Genomic DNA, 16,381 nt, shown 5'->3' with positions numbered 1-16,381 from the left:
CCAAGAAGCTAGATGATGTTATTTCATCTCAAAAGAGCTTTTCAGACAAATTCGGATTGGGATATATTGGAGGAAGTAGCTCATCTGGAAATGTCACTAAAGAAATGAAGTTTGTAAAGGCCAAAGATCTAGTTGTAGTTGACCTTACTGATGAGAAGTTCAAGATGGAGGAGAAGAAGAATGTGGTGAACCAACGGTTGTTGAATCCCTGTAATCAATCTGTGGGCAGGTCTGAATCTCGTGCCAAGTCACGCCCACGACCACAAAGAGGTCCTAGAGCAACTTATGTGTGTCATTATTGCGGATTTCAAGGGCATACTCGACCAAATTGCCAAAAGCTGAGAGCAAAGAATAGTGCAACTCCTTAAAGGTCAGGAGGACCTAGAAATGATAGAAGAAATTGGGCAGGTGAACAATCTAGAGATCAGAATGGTGATCCCGGAATGATGAACGTGATGAAGATGATTGGTGCATTCACCAACTGCTTGGAAAGCTTCTCACGAAGGTTTGAAAGCCCTAACTCCCGTACCCAATCCTATAAGGAAATCACCCCAAACGCAAGTGACGTGTGGGTGAAAAAGGGTACTCATGCATAAGCATTACAACATGTCCATGCATTAATACTTCCTATACTTTGTGACGATGTTTGTTTGTTTGCTTGGTGTTTTTGCTATTGGTTGTTTGCTTGTCTTCTTGTGCATACCTTTAATTTATTTCGTTTTTGATCAATCTTTTTCTTCTAGTGTCAAAAATCCAAAAATCACATAAAAAATTAGAAAATCAAAAATTTTGATTGACATTGTTGAGCTTTTGTCTCAAAACTTGTTTTGCCTTGTACCTTTGTGCTAATGGCTTTGTGCATTTTCGAGCATTGCTTGTTTCATTGCACTCATATCACTGTGGGAGAAATCTTGAAATCTATGTAATTGTTTTAAATAGATCTTCAAACTTGTCATGAATGATTAGTGAATGGTTATGTTGATCTTGAGTCATGCATAGACTTGTATCTATATATCTTCCCACTCTTTATTTTTGTTTTTGCTAAAAAGAGCTCACCAAATGTAAATCTCCAAATGAAAAGAGATATTGAGCTGCAAAAGCCTGTCGCACATTCTAGTATTCGACTAGAAAAAAGGGTAAGCGATCTTATATTAAAGTGAATGTTTATTCAAAAAGCCAAAGGCTTGTTCATTAAAGTGAAATATCAAATATCACACTCACAATGAGAGGTGATTGCCTCAAAAGATCAAAAAGATCAAATGTTATGGTTGAAAGTGGAGTCAAATGTAAAGCTCCAAGATATGTTATCAAGTTTTGTGAGAGGTCATATATACATATTTCTATAATTGAGATCGGTCAGATGATCTAGTGCTAATTGTGTATGCCTTGGTTGAATTGATCATTGAAGCTTCACATTAAACTAAGGACTATCTCATTGTTGATATCCACACACAACACATAAGTTTATGTTCAATAAATGCCATATTCATTTGTGTGATTGTACTTGATGAAATGTGTTTTCACATGCTCAATCTTTGTTAATTCAAGTACAAAAAGATTTTTGAATGTTTTAGGTGTTTTTGGAAAGTATTTTGTTTGAAAAATCTGAAAATTTCAAAAATCCAATTTTGCCCTGTTTTGGCGACTCTGTCGCGGGTAAGTCAAGTCGCAAGTCTCAGTCGCGTCTTCCCGGGTCATTTTTGGCGACTTGTTCGCGAGTGGAAGGTCCAGTCACGAGGTTTACTCAGAGATTTTCGCGGCTCAGCTCACGACTCACTCGCGGGTAGACCTTCCAGTCACGAAAAACACTTAGAAAAATTTTTCAAATTTTTGTCCTTGAGTGTTTTGGCGGCTTGAACTGGCGACTTTGTGGCGACTCAATTAAGTCACGAAAAACGCGTGTTTGGCAAAAATAGGGGCAGTTTTTAAATCTTTTTCAGTTTTTCCCTCGAACTTTTGTGACTGTTCATCTTCTCTCTAAACTATCTCCTTCCCAAACACTCCAGGTATCCATTTTCAAATCTCATTGATGCTTCATTTCTTATCCAAATCATCAAGAAAAGGTATGAGTCTTACTTTCTTAATCTCATTTTCCCTGTTTCATGGATGTTTCTACTACCATTTGGATTGTTATTGTGTTCGAAACATTCCTCTCTTTGTGTGATGGGTATGGCTTGTTATGATTGTTGTTGTTTTCATTCGTTTTCATGTTGAGTGGTCACAATGTGCTTTTTCATTGTTCTGATATTTGCCTATTGTTGATTCTGAAAATCTTTTGTTAAATGGGTTTGGTATTTATATGACTTGCTCATTTCACTTGTTTGTGTGTTGATGTTGGTTTACGGCATTGGTTTACTGTGCTTCTATGTTAACATAATGTGTGGGTGCTGGCATCTTGAAAGTATTCCTTTAAAAAATCTTTTTCTGAATGTTGTGTTTCACAGTCATGTGCTCTAGTTTGGGTGCTCTGTTACTTCATTTTGAAATTTTTTCCCATGTTCATATCTTATGTGGCATATTTTATGATATCTGCTCTTAATGTTCGAATGTTGTATTTGTTTGCATATCATGGTCATGGTAAACTGTCTCATTGACAGTTCTGTTTGAATTTGTCTCTTTATGCCTTTTTGCGCTATTTCCATTTCGCTGCACCTGTCATATTGTGCTCCTTAGTTTTGATGGAAGTTTAGTTGGGTCTGCATTATCATCACTTTGTATTTATGTATTGAAATCTTTGTTTCTCTCTTATATTTGAATCGAATCATGTTGATGTTTATCTTGTGTGGTATTGTTGTTGGTTCTTTGCTATGGGCCTATTCTGTTGCAGATGTCTCGTCGATCTTCCAGGGGTAAAGACATTGTTGCTGACGATCCAGCAACACCAGTTGCTAAAAGGACTCGACTATCATCACAGGCATCTCAAGACCCCAATGAGGAGAGGTTCAGAACTCCGCTTACCTCACATGTCTACTCAAACATCTTTGATAAGTCAACTCCTATAGTGGAACGGGTGGTGGAGTTTAACACCTTAGGGACCACTTTTATCCCTCGAATCTTTGAGAAACGAGATTGGGCAAACTTGTTCGGGAACTTTGATGATCCAATGGATGAGCTGGTCAAGGAATGCTTCTCCAATGCAACTAACCTTGGAGCTGAACTTATTTTCTGGGTCAGAGGAAAAGAGTTTGGCATTTCCCCAAACTCCATCGCAGATCTCCTCAGCACCACCAGACCTCAGAATGTGGATCTAACTCCTTACAATGATCGAACTCCAGAGGTTGAAGAAATTCTACAAATCCTAGGATCCGATCATGAAGTATCCAATACAAGAACATCCATCAGCACCGCAAAGTTTGCATCAGAGCTGACCACACTGAAGTTGATCATGTTCACTAATCTCTACCTACTGTCCAACACTACATTCATCAATCTTGGGAGAACTCTATTCCTTTGTGATCTTATTACAGGAGCCCCCATTGATATATGTGCTCACATCTATTACACCTTGAGGAAGACCGCAGTTCGAACTGCAACTCGAGGAATTATTCCATTCTGCAGTCTCATCATGAAGCTCATTCTTCGTGAAGGCATTGTTCCTCCTACAGATGGAAAAATGTTGACCCATCAGCGTCCTATTTCCATATTCACTCTTCAAGCTAACAGAAGTCACTCCTTTAAAACACCAAGGAGTGCTCATATCTCTCAGGTTACTCCATCTACCCCTAAGTCAGAGACACCTGCATATACCACATCTACTTCGCGTGCTGTTCCTGAAGCTCCACAAGCTAGTATTTCGCAAGCACAGACTGCTCCTCATACTGATAGAGTGGGCAGTTTACTTGAGTATATTCAGAAACGCATTGATGAGATGGTGACAATTCTCTACTCCACAAATAACCATGTTCAAATGCGTCTTGAGACTATGGAGAATCAGCTAGACGCTATTCAACAAAAGTTGGACGACAGCCTTTAGCTATTCATGCCAAAAAGGGGGAGAGCATTCAATAAGGGGGAGAAAGTTCAAAGGGAAGTGTGCATAGTGATAAGGGGAGTACACACATACTTTTGACATACTTTTGTTTTAAGTCTTATCCTCTAAACTTAAAGGTTTATATTTTTGGACTTTTAGTGTTTATATGGGTTTGATACATTGTGGTTTTGGTGTATAGTTGTTTTTTAACTCATAACTTATACTCTTGGTTTAATCTTTTATATATTTTGATGATGATGATATTCAGGATATATTGTGTTTGTACCCATGTGCTTATGTGAGCTTTTAGGGTTAATGTTTTATGCATATATTGTAGGCTTTATGGTATGTACCTTCCTTAATGCAGTCTTTATGCTATGTTGAAATCAGTACTTTAATCTAAATGTCTTGCATTTTGATTTATGTACTGTCACTCTTGTGCCTTTGTAGGATTGTTCCTAGATGCATATACTTAGTGTATTATGCATTGGTTGAGTGTTTGAGCGTACAAGTATCTTGCCTTGTGCTTGTTAACTTGTATGTCCTTGTGTTCATTCCAAGTGTGAATGAGCACTGTGATCACTACCTTGTGGTGTTCACTTGGTTGATCAAGCCATGGTTTGTTTCTTAACTCTATCTTTGCTTGATCACATATTGCCTGTTTCATATGCATTTCATGATTTTCTGCTTAACAATGATCATTGTGTATTGTTATGTTTCAGGAGTCTTATGTTCATATGATTCAAGTGCTTCACAGCTTCTAAAGTTAGGTGTGAGTGAGTTTTGTTCAACTGTTCCCAACTCACATGTTAAGTCTAGAGTCTGTTTTAGGGTTTTGTCATGGAATAGCCAAAGGGGGAGATTGTAAGGTTGAATTTATTCAACCATCTAATTGGTTTTATTCCGTGCCAAATTTGCTTGTAATTCAGCATTTAGTAACCCTGTATTTAGGTGAGTTTGTTGTAAGGGTAGTGAGTGAGATAGAGTGAAGTTTGCTCAAGAGTGTGCAAGAAAACAGAGACTCGCGGCTTGGCCTCGCGAGTGACTCGCGGCTGCAAGCCGCCAAACGCAGCACACGTGCCAAGCAAGCTAGAAGGTGAACAGTCATGCTAGCTGGAGCACTACAGGACAAAATAGGACAACTGGCCATACGGTTATCTCGCGACTGGATCTCGCGACTTAGTCAAGCCGCGAGGTCAAGCCGCAAGCCACCCCTGTTTTGTAAATCCTAACGTTTCACATTCCTCTCCCACTCCAGTATAAATACCCCTTTTACCCACAAATATAAGAGAGCTTCCAGAAAGAATTTTGAGAGAAAAACCCTAAAGAAAAACAAGATTGAATCACCAACAATCTATACATTAGAGTCTCTTCAAATTCCTCAACTCTCTTCCTCTCCATTGTCAAATCCTTGAGAGGCATTTTACCAAACCTTGTTCTCACCATTTTCACTACTGTGAGAGAGCTGTTTGGATTTATGGGAAGCAGTTAGGAAGGAACCAATCTTCATTGGTTGATGCTACGGTCTAGTAGCGGAATCCGGGAAGCTAGAAAAGAAAAAGGTTCGGCGCAACCTCGTTAGAGCAAGAAGCTTGGAGGGTTTAGGTGCATTGGGTAGATTAGGCTTGGAGGGTCTATTGCTGTCCATGTATCCCAACTATATTTTCTAGTGGATTGTTTACCGCTTGGAGGGCGGCGGAGAGGTTTTACGCCGAGGGTTTCGGTTTCCTCTTCGATAACACATCGTGTGTTGTTATTGTGTTTGCATCTCTCTTCCCTTTATCTTTGCCTTTTATTTTCTGTTGTGGATGTGATTCTAATTGGCTTAGATTGTTTACCAATTTTGTATTAAGCTTTTGTTCATGTTCCGCACATTAATTGTTTGATATAAAGCTTGAATTGGTAATTTGTAAATTGGAGGTCTAAACGTTCAAGGGTGTTTATACACATATTTGAACTTTCATATACATCTCTTTATAGTTAAATGATTTGCATATTAGTATTTGTTTGTGTTCTTTTCAGGCAAGGTGAGACCATTCAAGGAACCAGTAGAGGATGATTCAAGAATGGTCAAGAATCAGTGTTGCTCTGGGTTTGTAATGGTATAGGATCTTTTTGTCATGTATAGGATCTTTTTGTCCTCTGGTGATATATTTTTGGCAGCACATAAATTTTGGCAATGAACTTGAAGATTTGGGCTTACAAGCTGATATATTTTTTGTTCATAACTTGCAAAATTCTGGCAATGAACTCCAAAAATTTCCATTTCAGTTGCACAACTGTATTACACTCTCCTTTATTTTTTCAGCAAAACTTCTGTCTACTATATTAATTTGTTTCTAAGTATGGTCAATTTTATCTGGTCCAACCGAAACTGCCATGAGGAGGAGACACAGCTGGTAATTAATGATGGCCTGAAACTTGTATGAACTATTCATTTATGAAGACACATGAACTTGCTGGGATGCTAATGGCTGTTTGCTACAGGTCTTCTTACTATTACTCTTGCATGGCTCATTGCCCCTCGTGTTGGGAAGGTATGTCAGATTAAGTGTTTTTTAAGTTTATTAAAATACAGTGCAAACATAATTCAGTTTATAGAGTTATTAGCTCATCTTATGTGTAGAAGTAATTAACTCTATGCTCAGGATTAAAGTTCATGCACACTTGTTTACCATTCAAAATAAACATGGCAGGTGATGGAAATGATAAGAAATGGATGAAATCACCTTTAAAAAAATAAAAATAAAAACTAAAAGAAGAATCATTTGTCTATATTATCATGTCAATTCCTAATTGTGCTGGTTGGTGTTGCCACGTACTTTTGGCTCATAGAAAATCTTCTTAGTTTGAAATAAGCTAAAGGTGCCAAATATTGTTGCTTCTTTCATTACCTTATATTTTTACTCATAAATTGAGAAGTTTGATCACTTCTCCTGCTTCCTTCTTGCATCAAGCATGCATTTCTCACCTTCAACACCTGCTTCTTTGCAAATGAAACCCTTGTGAATTTACCATAATAGAAGTTACCATAATAGAAATGAACCTTTTCGTTTCTTTTGATAACCCTTTTATTAAGGATATAGGATAAAAAGGCAAAAATAGCTTACTGTTTTAGTCAAGCTGAGCTGAATTGCTCTTTTAGCTTTTGTATTAATTTGTGAACAATTCTGATAAAGCTATCTTGACCAAAAAAGGAAAATGAAAGATTTCTCTTTCGCTCAATAAAAAGGACAATGAAAGATGTCCATAAGGTGACTTGGCAAAATTTACAGGTCCAGGACCCCTTGGTCCCGAAAAGATTGGTCTAATCAATCTTTGTTGTCCTTGCCAGCTTAGATTATCTCATGCCTAATTATAAAGTCACTTTCTTTTGCTGCATCTTAACCGCCCAAAAAAAAAAAAAAAAAAAAAAATGATAATTTCACAACTTTCTTAATAATTTGTTGACATAGTAAATTATGATTTCTCATCACTTAGTATGGAATCAACTATAAATTTGTTCATTTGTGCTCTCATTTCATTAGTGAAGATTGGTAATTGTATTCCTTGGGAATATTTTGTATGAACTCTGTGTGCATAAAGTATCTTCTTCCTTTCAATAAAACTATTGTCACTTATAAAACAATTAAAATAAAATTGAAAAGAAGAAGAAGAAGAATATTTTCTTCTGGTTTGGGAGTTCTAGTTGCTTTATTTTCCTTAATGGCATATATTGATATCTGCTCGAAAGCTCAGCCTGTTACACGTTTATCCTATTAAGCTGCATGTGTATTTTCCTTTTATATACAGAAACCAGCTTGAGCATGTTGACATATCTGCAGATGAAATTAGAACCTTAAAGCATTTAGCAAATTGCACCACCACAAATGCAGCCTAGTGGTCCCAGCAGTGTGACTCTTGATCCCGCCCACCTCTGCACCACCACCACCGTCGCCATCAGCCCTTCCTTTGACCAGGACCGCATGTGGCTCAATGGCAAGGTTCTATTCCTCTCTCTTTCCCTCTCTCTCTCTGAATTCTGTGTTTGTTTCTTGGGAAAAAAGTTAAAAGAGATTTGAATTGACTTTATGTTTATTATTGATTAATTAATTAGCTTTTTAAGGATTACTTTTCTAATTAATTTGTGGTGATTTTTGCTCTTCTTGGTTAGTGTAGGAGATTTCCCTTGCTGGAGGCAGGTTCCAAAGCTGTCTGAAGGAAATTCACAGTCGTGCTTGTGATGTTGACGAAGAGGAAAAGGATATCAAAATTGCAAAGAAAGATTGGGAAAATTTGCATTTGCATATTGCTTCCTACAACAATTTCCCTACTGCGGCTGGGTTGGCGTCTTCGGCTGCTGGGTTTGCTTGTCTTGGTAGATGATCTATTTACTCCTACTTAGTTTTTTTCTTGTCAGTTACTATTTTCTTGCAGTATGTTAGTAGGTCAGGTTCCATTAATTTGAGCAGTCAGCTTGCTTATTCCTGCAATATGAATAATGATTGAGTTGGTTTTCACTTTTTAAAAAATTAGTAACATCAGATGGTTTTGGTGTTGAGCTACTTTATTGTTATATTGATCAAAAATAAAAGAAGAATCAGAAGGACAATATGGGTTTATTCTTTAAGTCTAGCCTTATCAAAAATTATTGATTATACACATTTTAATGGATCTGTTCTATTAATTGTATCTCCAGCTGATGTGTATTCTGAAAAATGCATGACCATTCTTCTTCTCTTTTAAAAAACCAAACTATCCAATCACGACTGTTCAATATAAAGATTCATCAATTTTTTTCTTCTTATTTTTTGGCTGTGGGAAGATTTTTAACCTGCCTCCAAATTTTACCTATGTGTTTCTTGTTGTTTTGCATGGACTTCTTGAAAGTTATGTCCAAAGAAATATTACAAAGGGATATAAGAAAAAACATGTATCTGAAGAAAAAAGCTTAGTATTAAATCATTAAATAGTGAATCACAGTATCTTGTAGAAACTGAAGAACTATCAATTAATTAATTAATCATAGTTGAATTCACATATTTGTTCCTGCAACTTATTTTTGGAGACTACCAAGTTAAAGGAAAAAATTTATAAGACTACTATAAGACCAGTTATGCTCTATGGTACTGTATGTTGGTTTGTTATATTCATAAAATGATTGTAGTTGAAATGAGAATATTATGATTGATAAGTGGAAATACAGGGAAATATGAGATTTGAAATGAAGAAATTAGCTTAAAGATAGGGGTGTCCCTTATTGAGGAAACAAAATGAGGGAAAGTCACTTGAGATTGTTTGGTCATATTTAGAAAAGAGTGATTTAAGTTGAGGGAACAAAAAAGCTGGACAAATTCGTGTCAATCAAAGAAGAAACAAAGAGAATGACGTTGGATAGAATAGAATGGAGGAAAATAATACATGTGGCTTACCTTGACTAGTATCTTGAGGATTCATAACAAGCCCAAAAAAATTGGGACTAAGCCTTGGTTGATGTTGTTTTTCAAAATTTGGAGACTGCCAAATTACATCCTGCATCATCAAGTTATGGTCATTCTCAGTTACATTTCTAATGGGCCAACGTAATTCTTGAATGGAATAAATAAATCCAATTCTGAAATTGTGCATAAGTCTGTTCGTTTTCCCATAAGACTCAAGTTAGAACTTTGTTGGTAAAACCCTATCATATGCCCCAAAAAAACTTGTTTGTACATGCTAGAATATCTTTTGATCTTAGTTTTGCATGTGTTAATAGAGATAAGAATATCTTTTGCTATTCTATAATTTACGACTATCCTCAACTTTTTTTATTTTTAGTTGCAAATGACCTCATAATAACCCTTATTATTCTAAATGACTTCAAAAGACTACATATTAGAGCATATTTATAATTAATTTTTTTTTTCTATTTGCAGTTTTTGCACTTGCAAAGCTAATGAATGGTAAAGAAGATCAAAGCCAGCTTTCTGCTATTGCAAGGTATCTCATTCTCTGTTGTTATATATTCAATTTTAAGCCAATTGAGATTTGTACTCAAATGGAGCTCCCACCTCCCCTGATAATGGGTGGAGAGTAAGTTGAGGTCATGGGTTGTCATGGGCTCAAAACCTGTTGAATGTGAATGTGTGACTTACCAAATCAATTTTAAGGGTGCTATTTGCTCTGTCTTTACATTGCGTATACCTCCTGTGTACTCGGTGTTCATTAATTTCTAATAAAATTTACTACTTATAAATAAAAATAAAAATAAAAGGGTGCAGGTTGCTTTGAGCAAATGTCTTGTACTTTTATATTGAGGGATCCAACATCTATTGCTGTAATTGGCAATCACATTTTAAAAATTTCTTTATTTAAATTAATACAGATAAGGTTCAGGCAGTGCTTGTCGTAGTTTATATGGTGGCTTTGTCAAGTGGATCATGGGAAAAGTATGTTTTGTTTTCCCATGTTCATCTTACGTGCCTCTTGTCAAGAAATCATTATATTTTTTTGAGTGTTTAGTTCTGATTCTATGTACCTTGCTATGTTAAGGATGAGGATGGAAGGGACAGTCTTGCAGTTCAACTGGCAGATGAGAAACACTGGGATGATCTTGTTATTATTATTGCAGTGGTATGTCTATCTTTTTTCTTTCCTTCTATTCTGTGAATACATCAAAGGTTTTTTAAGAAAATGGATGGGGTGCAACCCAAGCATTCGGGAAGTATACAGAGGGGCAACCCTAAAGAAAAGAAATAGAAAGAAAATTGGAAACGTGGGCAGTAGACCCTCTTTTCCTCCAGTTTATGCTGTACCTTTTTTTTAAAAAGTTCTCTCAGTAGTTTGGCTTGCCAAATTCATCTCTGAGTTGATTATCTGTTGGATGTCTCTCCTGTTTTGTGATGAGATACTTTAGGTATGTTTTGAATTGTTATATTTAGATATGATGAAGGTCGACCTTTCTGATCAGCCAATCTCCCTGATCATTCTATTGATTTTCGAATAGGAAATTGCTGTCTCAAATGTGTCTCCAATCAATGTCAAATATTTGGTGTGACTTTTTATTGGGTAGTATATGTCAAATCCATATCTTGTTTTATTGCCTACTAGCTTGTATTTTTTCTACAAGAGACAATCATGTTTTGGTCTTGATTTTAGGTAAGTTCAAGGCAGAAGGAAACAAGTAGCACCAGTGGAATGCGTGAAACTGTCGAAACAAGTTTGCTATTAAAGCATAGAGCAAAGGTAGTTTTTGTATATCTTTCCTCCTCTCTTTTAAAAGGTCACTGTTTTCAGAAATAGAAAATTTGTGGCTTTAACATAGTGTTAAAGAGTCATTTCATGAAACTAGCACATTCTGACTCATCCTGGAGCACCCCCCGAGTTCTACGACCACATTTTCTCTCACTACCGTTCTGAAATCGAAGCTCTAATCTCTATAAGAAATCGGAACAAAATCCATTGTCGCAGTACAGTAAGTGTCAATCATTGGCTCCAATTGTTGGCATCATGATGTGCATAGAAAACGTTCCATAAACAAGCAAATGTTTGTTACAATTTTCTTTTCATACATAAAAGAACTGAAGAATAAAGCTAGTCAAAATCATATGAATATAGGGAAAGAAGACAGATTTAAAAAATTAAAAGAAACTGCAATTTAAACTTTTACTTCTTAGTAGTATTACCCACAAGACATTGAATAATCCACTTAATTGGTCTCTAGAATAACTGTCATTGTTGGCTGCAGCTTTCTTAATACTGTTCAGAATTATAACAGTGAAAACATGCTATTTCAATTCATTTTGGTTTCTCTAATTTTTTGTTGGCACCAAATGCACAGTTATTGTTTATGACTTCCATTGATGAAAATAGGATGCTGTTGTTCTACATGGGCAAGTTAAAGCCTAGTCTGTACATAAAAATTGAACAAAAAACAATTTTGAAATATTGACTTCATTTGTGATATTGTTTAATCTAGATTAAAATTACTAAGGCTGAAAGGGATGTGGATGCGGCCATTATTGATGAAAAAGTTGCGGTTAAGATAGGACCAGGTCATTATGAACCCCCAAGTGGGCAGCAAAAATGGTCTTCAGCCTGCGAGGGAAAAGAGTACAAGGTCTGGGAATCATCTTCATAGAACACAACGATTTCACTTGTGTATTTTAGTATATAAAGTCCATTACACGGGGATGTAAAACCTGAGAATTTTTTGCTTGGTCCTCCTGGAACTCCAGAAGAGAAAAAGCTATTTCTTGTGGACCTTGGATTAGGTAATTGTTAAAAATGCTTTTTCCTTACTGCAGCATTTGTTTACTAGCCCACAAAGTTGAAATATTCCTGATATCTTGTTATTCTCTATGTCTTGACCTTACAGCCACTAAGTGGCGAGATAATACAACTGGCTTGCATGTTGAGTATGATCAACGTCCAGATGTTTTCAGGTAAAAGAAAAATTGTTTATTTAATTTACCTTAAGTCTGCTTAGATTAGCTATTCGTGAGGGTTTTGTAGTACTTAATTCTGTATGACAACTTGATCCAGGGGAACTGTTCGGTACGCTAGTGTGCATGCTCATCTTGGTAGAACTGGTAGCAGGAGAGATGATTTAGAATCTCTTGCTTACACACTCATTTTTCTTCAACGTGGTCGGTTGCCTTGGCAAGGATATCAGGTTGCAAACATACAAATTTCAGTGTGATTAGGTTTGTGTAATTACGTTTGTTCATCTAACATAGTGTTTTCATTAGGGAGAAAATAAAGGATTCCTTGTATGCAAGAAGAAAATGGCCACTTCCCCAGAAACTCTTTGTTGCTTTTGTCCCCAGCCTTTTGGGCAGTTTGTTGAGTATGTTGTAAATTTGAAATTTGATGAAGAACCTAACTATGCAAAATATATCTCCCTTTTCGATGGGATTGTTGGTCCAAATCCTGATATCAGGCCAATAAACACCGATGGTGCTCAGAAGGTACTTTAGATTTTCTTGCATCTGCATTTTATGGTTGACTGATTATTGAGATAGATTTTTTTTACCTAAACCTTAGTTTAGAGTAGAGTTCATCTAACATGTTTCTTTTGTTATTCTGAAGCTTATATGTCAGGTTGAACATAAGAGAGGGCGATTGACCGTGGAGGAGGAAGATGATGAACAACCAAAGAAGAAGATTCGAATGGGGATGCCTGCAACACAGTGGATTAGTGTTTACAATGCTCGCCGGCCTATGAAGCAAAGGTATGTGGTTGAAGTTACTCATTAAGCTTGTCAAGTATGTGACAATAGGATGAGATATTAATGTTTTCAGCTTATGTTGCAGATATCACTATAATGTGGCAGATGTAAGGCTTTCCCAACACATTGAGAAAGGAAATGAAGATGGGTTATTTATCAGTAGCGTGGCTTTCATGTTCAAACCTTTGGGCCCTTATTATGGATGCTAGCACGGGCTTTAATGCTCATGTTTATGAACTCTCACCCTTTTTTCTTCACAAGGTTGAATGCATTTTATTTGAATCTAGGACAGTTGTCTGACATATAAAATCATACGTGTTGGTTAAATGCCTTGCTTGTGTAACTTCACTGTGCTGTATAGATATTAATTACTAGTGCTTATAGCTTTCAAACTTTGTTTAATTCAACAAATTAATCTTGTCTGTTTTCTTATTATGTGAAGGAATGGATTATGGAACAATAGGAGAAGAATTACTACATCAGTGCAATAGCAGGGGCTAACAATGGAAGTTAACTAGTTGTAATGTCTAAGGGTTAGTCCAAATGTCTTTAAGAAGGAATGATTTTCTGATGGAATAACATCTAGCAGTATACCACCCATTGAGGACAATGATTATAACACTTGTGTTACAAAAAATGATGTGGTAGAAAAAACATCTGATGAGGTGAGAAAGGAATTAAATTCAAGCATAAAACAATAACATCTCTCTTCTAACATTTAACTAGTTAAGCAGCTATCTTATTCGTTCATGTTTCTAACATCAGGCTAATTTGCAGGTGGAGGCAGGCTGGAATATGTTCCCTGTCACACCACAGCCACTAGGTTGCAACACGTTATCCCCATTACACTCGCAAATGCAAGCAGATCACTGCTTTCGTTACAAGTCTAGCAGTCAAAATAATCTTTCTTTTGACGATGAAACCCAGGAAAACATGGTCTCTGCACAGGTAAGTGAAAACTCTCAAGATATCTTTTATTAATTGATCTCACAAGTTTTTCAAAAAATTTCTAGTTGTGTTAATTTGTAGCTCAAGACTTGTTATACTCGTTTGTGGGTACTTTCTGACTTATTCGATGTGGTTTCTTTGTGGTTGCCATCTTCGGATAAATTGGTCTTCTGAAAACTTACCTTGCATTGTTATTATGTGTGACAGTTTGATCAAGAGTATCAAGATTTGTTGTGGCTTGAAGATATCATCAATCCAAAGGATTCACCAGGGTTGTTAAAATCAGGATCACATCTAGATCTGAGGGAGGGTCTTTGGATCAAGCCTATTTTTGGATGCTTTCTTTAATTTGTTTAATTTTTTGTTTACCACTATGTTAAGTGATGATTGTAGAAAGATGTCCTATGTAATTATTTTTTTCAATATCAGATTTGTTATAAAGTGGGAAGCAGCATTGAATTACAAAGGTCTTGGCAAACACAAATAACTTGATTACCAAACTCTAAGAAATCTATTGGCAATGGGACAGGTCAGCTTTGGGGTTAAAGGTATTTGTCATCTAAAGAGGTGGCTTAAAAATTAATAAGGTAGACATGAAATAGAAAGAGGAGGGACAATAGTGAGTGTTTTTTAAAAGAGAGAAAATAAGTGTCAAAATCACCTAATATCTGAAGGATAATATGTTGCCAAGAAGGAAAGAAATCACACAATTTTTTTTATCTACAACTACAAACCCACCTACAAGAAAGAAAGGAAAACAAAAATATTTGAAGAATAATAAGAAACTATCTAATTAGATCTGCACAGCCATCACTGCTTGTACTTTAATTCCTACCATTCAAAGTTACACACAAATATTCAAAACTAACATTGTTGGACATAGCCAAGCCATACTCGAGTTTGTTGGACTCGAATACTGCTCAATACTCGAGTCCAACAAGCACGAGTATTAATCTGCATGTGTATTATGGATAGCCCAAGCCATACTCGAGTTTGGTGCACTCGAGTACCTCTATAGTACTCGAGTTCTAAAAACTCGAGTATGAATCTAGATCATTTTCTCTTTTACATATTATATACCTGAGCCATACTTGAGTTTATTGGACTCAGGTACTTCTAACATAGAACTCGAGTCCTGTAAACTCGAGTACCATGTGGCACACTTATTGCACACCTACTTATTGGCGCCAACCGTTGTAGTAAATGCATAATGAATGGTACTCGAGTTCTTTGAGCTCGAGTACCTTTTAACAAAAAACATAACATTAGCTTTAAGCTATTTTCAGTATCTCTCTCATTCCAACTCCATGTGTGAGTCAGAAACTCTCTCATTCCAAGTCCATGCGCGAGTCAGAAACTGGAAGTAGAAACTTTACTGTTGGGTCACCATCTGCAAGTCTACTCTTAGTGTCAGTGTCTCCATACACCAATGTGTTGTCCATTTAACCTTTGGGCCAATCCTGTTGTGACCAATACATAGAGGTAATAGTTCAATTCTTAGTTTTTAGATTGTGTTTACAATATGAGATTTTTATGCATGAGTTTCATGTAATGATATTTGCAATATTAACTATGTACAACTGCTAATATATAAATACACACACACACACACACACACACACACACACACACATATATATATATATATATAAATTTATATAAAACAACTTTTTTGTCAAAACAAATGGAGCACAAATATAAAAGAATCAAGCTTGACCATATGATAGCAAAAAGAGAGCATGCATAGTAAGATTATTTTGTAAGTTACACACATACACATAGTGGTGTAAACACAATAAAATTAAGCAAATCCTTTGAAAATATCCAATCCAACAATGCCTTCAGAATAAGCAAGTGCTAGAACTAGTAAAGGTTAGTTGAATTCCCAATTAGTAACAAGTATAGTTCACGTGTGGCTAGTGGCGGAGCCAGGATTTTAGTTTAGGGGGGTGCAAAATCAAAATAAAATAATAAAAAAAATAACCTAAAATTATTAATTGATATTAATAATAAAATTATAAACAAATAATAATTGTCATACAATGCCTATTAAATTTTTTTTAAAAAATGTAAAATAAATAAACAATGGTAAAACATCTTATTCATAGTTATTGACAATGAATCATCAAAGTAAGAGATTAATCTATATACATAAAGTTTAGAGATCTAATTTGATTCCTCAAAATAAATTGAGAAAATAAATTTCAACTTTTCTCTATTCTTTTAATTATTTAAAAATTTGGATTTATGGTAGAAACTCAAAATTTGAAACTAT

General features: G+C 35.8%; 1 protein-coding gene and 1 long non-coding RNA gene across 2 annotated transcripts; both read left to right on the top strand.

The window, feature by feature from the left end:
- The first annotated feature begins 6,457 nt into the window (after positions 1–6,457).
- Positions 6,458–13,526, top strand: LOC115983637 (casein kinase 1-like protein HD16). The gene is made up of 14 exons (XM_031106371.1): positions 6,458–6,507; positions 7,763–7,953; positions 8,129–8,327; positions 9,865–9,928; positions 10,314–10,377; positions 10,481–10,561; positions 11,087–11,173; positions 11,907–12,047; positions 12,166–12,201; positions 12,306–12,372; positions 12,473–12,602; positions 12,679–12,897; positions 13,019–13,161; positions 13,244–13,526. Exons 8-14 carry the CDS (start codon positions 12,014–12,016, stop codon positions 13,365–13,367), a joined length of 753 nt encoding a protein of 250 aa, XP_030962231.1. The 5' UTR covers positions 6,458–6,507; positions 7,763–7,953; positions 8,129–8,327; positions 9,865–9,928; positions 10,314–10,377; positions 10,481–10,561; positions 11,087–11,173; positions 11,907–12,013; the 3' UTR covers positions 13,368–13,526.
- Positions 13,527–13,601: 75 nt separating this feature from the next.
- Positions 13,602–14,575, top strand: LOC115983638. The gene is made up of 3 exons (XR_004090133.1): positions 13,602–13,823; positions 13,936–14,106; positions 14,314–14,575. It is a non-coding gene; the product is annotated as an uncharacterized LOC115983638 (long non-coding RNA).
- The last annotated feature ends 1,806 nt before the right edge of the window (positions 14,576–16,381 follow it).

Source organism: Quercus lobata, chromosome 4, assembly GCF_001633185.2.
Source record: "Quercus lobata isolate SW786 chromosome 4, ValleyOak3.0 Primary Assembly, whole genome shotgun sequence".
Classification (NCBI taxonomy): Eukaryota; Viridiplantae; Streptophyta; class Magnoliopsida; order Fagales; family Fagaceae; genus Quercus; species Quercus lobata.
Note: the sequence above shows the minus strand (reverse complement) of the source record. Positions and strands in the feature narration are given on the sequence as shown.

Excerpts from the sequence above, each read along its gene's own strand:
- LOC115983637 (XM_031106371.1), top strand. The coding sequence starts at position 12,014 with ATGGTCTTCAGCCTGCGAGGGAAAAGAGTACAAG. Across the intron at positions 12,048-12,165 it reads GCGAGGGAAAAGAGTACAAG|AAGAGAAAAAGCTATTTCTT; the intron begins GTCTGGGAATCA and ends CTGGAACTCCAG. Across the intron at positions 13,162-13,243 it reads CGCCGGCCTATGAAGCAAAG|ATATCACTATAATGTGGCAG; the intron begins GTATGTGGTTGA and ends CTTATGTTGCAG.